The 8,166-nt window shown below is 38.1% G+C and overlaps 1 protein-coding gene across 1 annotated transcript in view; it reads left to right on the top strand.

Annotated features, from left to right (window-relative positions):
- Positions 1-6,701: 6,701 nt before the first annotated feature.
- LOC111390346 (LOB domain-containing protein 6-like) overlaps positions 6,702-8,166 on the top strand; it is a 4,467-nt gene continuing 3,002 nt past the window's right edge. The window contains exon 1 of the mRNA XM_023015372.1: positions 6,702-7,073. Within this exon, the coding sequence (XP_022871140.1) occupies positions 6,702-7,073 (372 nt within the window). The remainder of the gene's footprint in view (positions 7,074-8,166) is intronic.

The raw sequence follows: 8,166 nt of genomic DNA, 5'->3' as shown, positions 1-8,166 counted from the left end.
CAGACCCATCAAGATTCATCTTGACTGTAAACACCCATTTGCACCCAATTGCCTTTTTATTGAGGGGTAAAGGAACCAATTCCCATGTGTGATTATATTCCAGTGCCAACATTTCGTCTTGCATAGCTGCTCGCTAGCCACTATGAGATAAAGCCTCAGAGATAGATTTTGGTACGGACACATGATCTAAGGAGGCAATAAAAGACTTGGAGGATGGTGACAAAGCATGGTAAGAAACAAAAGAAGAGACAGGATAAGTACATGATCGTTTACCTTTTTGAAGAGCAATGGAAAGATCAAGAGTAGAATAAGGAGGGAGTGACAAATCCCGAGGCGAAGTAGCAGGTAGAGGAGGCAAGTCAAGGCCAATATCAGTTGCCACTGAAGACTGCTGCACACGACGAGTGTAAACACTTCGAATAGAAGGACGAGAAGATACTGGTAACACAGGTGTAGTTACAATGTAAATAAGGAAGTCATCCCCAGACTCAATAGACAATAGATTAGATGACACAACATCATTAGAAAAAGGAGTGGACTCGAAAAAAGTGACATCGACAGACACCAAGTACTGTCCTAAGGAGGGAAAAAAGCAACGATAACCTTTTTTAAGTCGAGAATAACCCAAAAATATACACTTAAGGGATCTAGGATCAAGTTTGGTAACTTGAGGTCTCATATCTTGAACAAAGCAAGTGCACCCAAATATTCTAGGAGCAAGAGAAAAGAGAGTCCGAGAGGGAGATAGAATGGAGAAAGAAATTTTACCAGCTAAGATAGATGAAGGCATACGGTTGATTAAGTAACACCCAGTTGAGACTGCATCTGCCCAAAATTCTTTTGAAACTTTAATATGAAAAAGGAGAGCTCTTGTGACTTCCAATAAGTGACGATTCTTTCTTTCGGCCACTCCATTTTGTTGTGGAGTAACAATACACGAAGATTGATGAATAATGCCATTTTGTGAAAGAAAGGAAGTGAATGTCGATGAGAAATACTCCTTCGCATTATCACTCCTTAAGATACGTATAGATTTGTCTAATTGAGTTTTAATCTCAGCATAAAAGGTACAAAAAGTTGAGAATAGGTTAGAACGATTTTTCATAAGATATAATCAAGTAACACGAGAATGATCATCCACAAAAGTAACAAAATAGTGAAAACCAGGCTTAGATAAAACAAAACAAGGACCCAAAATATCTGAATGTAATAAATCAAAAGGGGATACAACCCATTTATTCATTCTAGGAGAATAAGACACTCTATGGTGTTTTGCTAATTGACATGACTCACAATTTAATTGATACACTTGACTAAGACTAGGACATAATTGCTTCAAAACAGGGAGAGAAGGATGATCGAAGTGACAACGAACCTGCAGAAGAGAAGAAGTACTAGTGCATGTAGTCGATCTTGGCACGTGTGTAGGGGAAGAATCTAGCACATATAAGCCATTGAGCTCACACCCTCTATCAATAATTTGCTTCGTCCCAAGATCCTGGAAAACCCAATGGTTAGGAAAGAAAAGAACACTACAATTAAGAGATTTAGTAATTTGACTCACAGATAAGAGATTGAAAGGAAACTTTGGTAAACATAGAATAGATGACATTGGTAGAGAGTTTGTTGGATGTGCAGTCCCACATCCAACAACAGGAATTGTAGATCCATTATCTAAAGTGACACATGGTAAATTGGAAGAGTATAGAAGTGAAGAAAGTATACCTGTATTCCGAGTCATATGATTTGTGGCACCGGAATCTATAACCCAATTATGTGATGCGGTAGAAAGACACGCTATAGAATTTCCTGTGTTGGCTAAAGTGAAAGTGGAAGTAGAAGTGGAAGGTGTAAGAGGCTGTTGAGAAGCGTAAAACTGTGTAAGTTAGGCATATTCATCTGTTGAAATTGTAACTTGAGGCTGAGTAGAAGACATAGGTAAAAGACCATCCCGAGCAGCAACATTTGCAAACTTTCTCATGGGAGTCTGACTTGTGTTCTTTGCAGGTTTACCATTCAATTTCCAACAGTTCCTACTAATATGTCCTTGCTCTCCACAATAATAACAACCACGAGAACCACCGCTAGAAATGTTATCTCGACTACCTCCTCCTTTATTGTAATTTAATTTTGAATTTGTGCCAACCAGAGCTATCGTCTCATTTAGTACTATACCTTGATCCTTGTCATTGTCCTTGCATACTCGAAGTAGACGGGCATATATATCACTCAATGAAGATAGTGCTTCACTGGTAAGTAACTGAGTATGAGCCACCTCATATTCAGGACCCAATCTTACGAGAAAACACTGGACCACAATCTGCTCTTCTTATTCTTGCATCTTCTTCACATCATTAGTAATAGGAAACATGGTTCGCTTTTTTTCAAATGCTTGTTTTACTTCAGTATAATATTAAAATAGATTTTGCCCCTTTTGTTCAGCCCGATAAATTTTCAGCATTAGTTCATGAATATGCGATACTTCATGTTTACTTGCATACATAAACTCTAGATAGTCCCACAGTTCTTTTACAGTATCACAATGATTAATAACATCATCAACTGTTGGGTCGAGAGTATTTTGAATCTGATTAAAAAGCTTGTCATCCTCCATCAACCATTTTTTTCAAATCCTAGGATTAGTATCAGAATGTAGAGGTGGATTATCAGTCAAGTGATCGCCCAAATATAAACTTTCTCTTCCATTGAGCAAAATCACCGACTGCACCCAACCCAAAATCGGTCGACTCCACTCGACACACTACCTGAAGGAGTGACGATAAAGGAGAAGACAGATGAGAATGAAGAAAGTCTCTCACTCACGACCTCCGAGCTGACCACCGTAAGCATCTACAGCTTGAGGCGCCGATAGTTACACTGGAGAAGACCCAAATGAACCCAAGTCAACACACAGTGACCCTAATCGATCCACACAATCAGTTGTAGTTCGTCACTATAGAAGGTCTCCCGATCTTCAACCACCAAGAAGTAGTCCAGATGAGTACTACCACCGAAAATAGTCACACAAATTTTCGAAAAAAAAAACTCACAAACCCTAATTTCAAGGCTCTGATACCATGTTGATTTTGGAAGAATATTTCTCTCATTTCATAAACATCTGATATATATATATATATAGGGAATGTTTCTCATAAGGAAACTACCCTATCAAAATATGCACCTACCATATATACATGTGTCCTATATGTAATGAATAATCATAAGCCTAATTTGATGCATGATTTCATAACAGTTTGCAAGGAAAATAATAATCTTGATTTTGTGCATATTATGTAATACTTCCTCTCAAGTTGGAGCATGGAGGTTCGTAATATCCTACTTGGATCGAAAGAAAACAAATAGTTCACGTCCTAAGGGCTTAGGAAAAATATCAGCTTGTTTTTGAGAGGTCGGGATGTTTGAGTTAGTGAGTAGACCAGATTGAATCTTTTCGCGAACCAAGTGGCAATCCAATTCAATATGTTTAGTGTGTTCATCAAAAATCGCATTTCGAGTAATGTGAATAGTAGCCTGGTTGTCATAGTAAAGAACGACAGGTTGAAAGTGGGACACATTGAGGTCGTGCAAAATGAGACGAATCCAAACAAGCTTACAAGTGGTGGTGGCCATGGCACGATATTTAGCCTCAGCTGAAGAGTGGGGAGGGGGGGGGGAGACAGTAGATTGCTTTTTTGTGCACCAAGAAAGTGGACTGTCACCTAACTTGATGACATAGCTAGTGGTGGATTAGCATGTAAATGGACAACTAGCCCAATCAGAGTAACAAAAAGCAGAGAGCTAAAGGCTCCATGTGGATGAGAAGAAGAGACCACAGCTAGAAGTGGTCTTCAAGTAGCAGAGGATACGAAGAGCTGTAAGATGATAAGGTGCACAAGGAGCATACAAGAATTGACTGAGAACATTGATGATGAATGTGAGATCTGGTCGAGAAATGGTCAAATACATCAAATTGACCTTAATCTTCTATATGGACTAGGATCGGGCAAAAAATTAACAATCGAGTTATTAAGCTTTAAATGTTGCTCCATAAAGAAGTAGGCAGGGCTAGATCCTAGTTGACCAGAGTCTGAGAGAATATCCAAAGTATATTTTCGCTGATTGATGAAGATGCCAATAGGAGAACGAGCAACTTCAATTCCAAGAAAATACTTGAGATCAATGAGGTCTTTAATCTTAAATGTTTGAGCAAGATGAGATTTGATGGAAATGATGGCAAATAGATCATTCCCAGCCACCAAAATGTCATCGACATATATAAGAATAACTGTGAAAATTGTGCCTTGGGTTTTGGTGAAGAGAATATGATCAGTGCAAGATTTGCCAAAACTTGCAAGAGTGAGAGTGTGAGATAATTTCGAGTACCATTGTCGATATGTCTGTTTGAGACCATAGAGAGACTTGTGAGTCGACATACGCACGTCTCTCCCTAACAACAATACCCTGGTGGGGGTCTCATGTATACTTCCTCATTAAGAATGCCATGGAGGAAACCATTATGAACATCCAACTGGTGTATGATCCAATATTTAGCTGCAACTATAGCAAGAAGCAACAAACAATGACAAGTTTAGCTATAGATGCAAAAGTATCATGATAATCAAGACCCTCTATTCGAGTGAAACCCTCGACAATTAAACAAGCCTTATGGCGTTCGATGGAACCATCTACATGCAATTTTATTTTGTATAGCTATTTGCATCCAATAGCCTTCTTACTAGGAGGGAGGGCTTCAAGGGTCCATGTTTGGTTAGCCTCCAAGGCTTGACTTTTAGAGGTCATTGCTTGTCGCCAATGGGGCTCAAGGACAACATGAGAAAATGAAAGAGGATCCTGATGTTTTTCAAGATAGAAGATAGAAAAGCAAAATGTTTGGGGCTAAAGAAATGATAAGAGAGAAAATTAGGTAAAAAAAATGAACCGTACCTCAGAAAGACAGAGAAGAAGGTGGCGAATGTGTAGTCTCTGCTAGTAAGTCTAAGCAAATGTAATCCTGAAGGTATGTGGAGCGAGTAATGGTGCGGCGAGGTCTTTGTAATAAGGATGTGGGTAGGAGGGTGTCTAAGAGATCTTCCGAGGAATCTGCAGGAAGTGCAGAATTGGGGGATAGGAATGGATTGAGTGGTGCTGTGGCGGGAAGGGTTGATGTTTGGGGAATGGAGTCAGAACTTGGTTCGATGTTAGTTGATGGGGAAGGAGAGTGCATATCGAGGAAGCATTGGTCGTGAAGTAAAGAAGGAGATGGTGATCTTCTAGAGGGTGATGTGATAGTAGCAAAAGGGAAAACAGATTCCACGAAGCGTACATCACGAGAGAGAAAAATAGTTTTTGTGGGGTTTGAGTATAGTCGATAAAGATGTAAGGTGTGGCGCGGGGTGAGAATTTATCACGATGGATTTTTAAAGCGTGTGCATAATAAAGGCATCCAAATATGCGAAGATGATCATATGTTGGGCCCTTTCGAAAAAGGAGATCATAAGAAGTTTTGTGGTGGAGAGAGGAGTATGGGGTGAGATTGATTAAATAAGTGGTAGTGAGTATGCATTCGCCCCAAAAGAAAATAGGTAAATGGGCATGAAATTGAAGACATCGAGCCACATTTAAGAGATGGCGACGTTTTCGTTTAGCAAAACCATTTTGTTGTGGTGTTTTAACATAAGTTTGTTCATGAATGATGCCAAGATCAAGAAAAAATGTTTGCATGCAACGAGAAAGAAATTCTTGACCATTATTAGAACAAACATGTTTGACAGAGCAATTAAAATGTGTGTTGACATTTTAATAAAGGTGGTAAGACAAGAAAATGTGTTAGATTTAAAGCGCATTAAGTATACCCAAGTAACACAAGAAAAATGTCAACAATAGTGAGGAAATATGTGCACCAGATGTAGATGGTGTAGAATAGCCACCCCAAATATCACAATAAACATGATGAAATATAGAATCACTTGTGTTCTCAACTAATTTACAGGAAGTACGAGTATGTTTGCCTCGAATGACATAAAAATTTTGGAATGGAAAGGGTGGCCTAGGCGGAGATGCCATAAGGTTGAGGTATAATTAGCCTTGAAGTCAATTTGTAGTGCAACTGGTGTAGAGGCCACCATGTTCTTTACCCATTCCAATTAGCCTCCTCGTGTATTGGTCCTGAAAAAAACAATGAGAGGAAGAAAAAAATGCAATGCAATTGGATGTTTTAATGAACTGGCTAGTAGAGATTAAATTATAATTAAAAAAATGCAATGCAATTTCTTGAAATTGGTGAAGTGGAAGATGTCTTCTTTTATTAAGAGGTTAATGGTCTCAAATTTACTCTATAGTAGATTATAGCACATCGCTTGGGTCATGAAAGGTCAACCTCTACATTGCACCTCAACCGAGATGATGTATCACTTCAGCTATCTCAACGTGTGGCTTCGACTAGGTTAGATAGGATAGTGATGTGGAGTGTGGACTTAACTAAATTTGCTAGGTGGCTGCCTCATGGTCGAAGCTTGAAGCCTCTTCAGAAGAGGCATAACATGTTTTAACCATTTTCGAGTTTTTGTAATAATAAACCCGTTAAACTATAGTCACGTACAACATAGTCTGGTCATCAAAGTCTAGTCACAATCTCTAGTATACGCATTGTCATACCTATAACACAAACTATATGAGCGACTCCTTAGCAAGTATGAATATACATGAGCATGCATATGATTACTATCTTTCTCAATATCTTTAACTTTTCTTCTTTTTATCTTTTGAGCCCTAATTCCCTCTACAATGTACCATATGAGCTCAATATCAATACGGACAATAACAAATGCGTTATGGCCAGTGTTTGTGGATCTGTCCTAGTGGCTATAACAACTCGAATTACACAATGTGTCCTTCCTAGTCACTACAACAACTCAGGATTCCACATTGTTTCCATCCTAATCGCTTCAACAACTCAGGAAACTTCAACATCATATAAATCACCAAATAACTCTGATCTCAGTATACAGTACTCACTAGTTCCAATTCATAGTGATGGGACCACTGTGAGACTTCGTGAGAGTGTCCTTATAAGAGTATCTACCACTATCCATAATATGAATTCTATTTGTCTCTTAGAGATAAGCTTGTTTCCATTTTCATACAAATTAAGAAATGTAATTAATATAGCTAAAAATATAAATTTTACTTGCACTTTTTCTCATACACTCTTATATTAAATAATGGTTTAAATAGGAGTAATTCATATTTAATGATAATAAGGCACATTAAATGGGAGCCTATTAGAAAATTAAAAAAATTAGCTATGCTCTCTACAAAGAAGTGAACTATAATTTGGAACAAACGAAAAAATAAAACAAACATATGTTTTTGGGATGAAGGGAGTATATCTTTGTGGACGCCGAATATATGGTACACGTACATATAGAGTGATTCCATTAAATTCATTGCTATCATCTCATTCCGAAATTTCTTTCATTTATTGACAATCATATCTCTTTATTCTCTTGATCTCTTACATGAAGGATAACTTCTTTCATGTTCACACACATGACATGCACGTGCACATGAGAGACATTGTACATCTCATACATGGCATATGATTCATAGTGACATGTAACAATATTCGGGTGGAATAGTAGAGACAGAGGCACATTAACGCTCCGCATATTCATAAACACTCAGTTTCTTTGCTGTCTCCGGATATCAATAGCCTCTGCTCTCGGGGGACTTCCTCTTTCTCACTCTATATCACTTTTCTCTCTTTATATATATATATTTGTATGTATGCATGTATCTCTTCATGAGATAAGAATCTTCCTGTTCTTTCGCAGCGCCTTCTTTGCACCATCTTCATCTAAGTAAGCTAAAAGATTGCCACTTCAACGAGGTCCCTTTCTGTTATTTGTCCATAAAATAAATGACACGGAAGGAAGATACTATTAAGAAAACTTCAGCACATCACTGATAATTCTCCGTCTCTTAGGGGAGAAGGGCCACAAAAAATCTCAAAAAACAGCGCAAAAAAAGTCTTCCTTTTTCGAGATCCAAACTTGGTTTCAACTCTTTTGTCAAAAATCACCACCCAAAAGAAAAAATATATTTGACCCCAGAAATCGAGGCACGTAAATTTTAAAGAAGAAGAGGATTCCAGCCAGCTCTTTATAC

Source organism: Olea europaea, unplaced genomic scaffold (genome assembly GCF_002742605.1).
Source record: "Olea europaea var. sylvestris unplaced genomic scaffold, O_europaea_v1 scaffold673, whole genome shotgun sequence".
NCBI lineage: Eukaryota > Viridiplantae > Streptophyta > Magnoliopsida > Lamiales > Oleaceae > Olea > Olea europaea.
The sequence above is the reverse complement of the archived record's forward strand: the minus strand, read 5'-3'. Positions and strand labels throughout refer to the sequence as shown.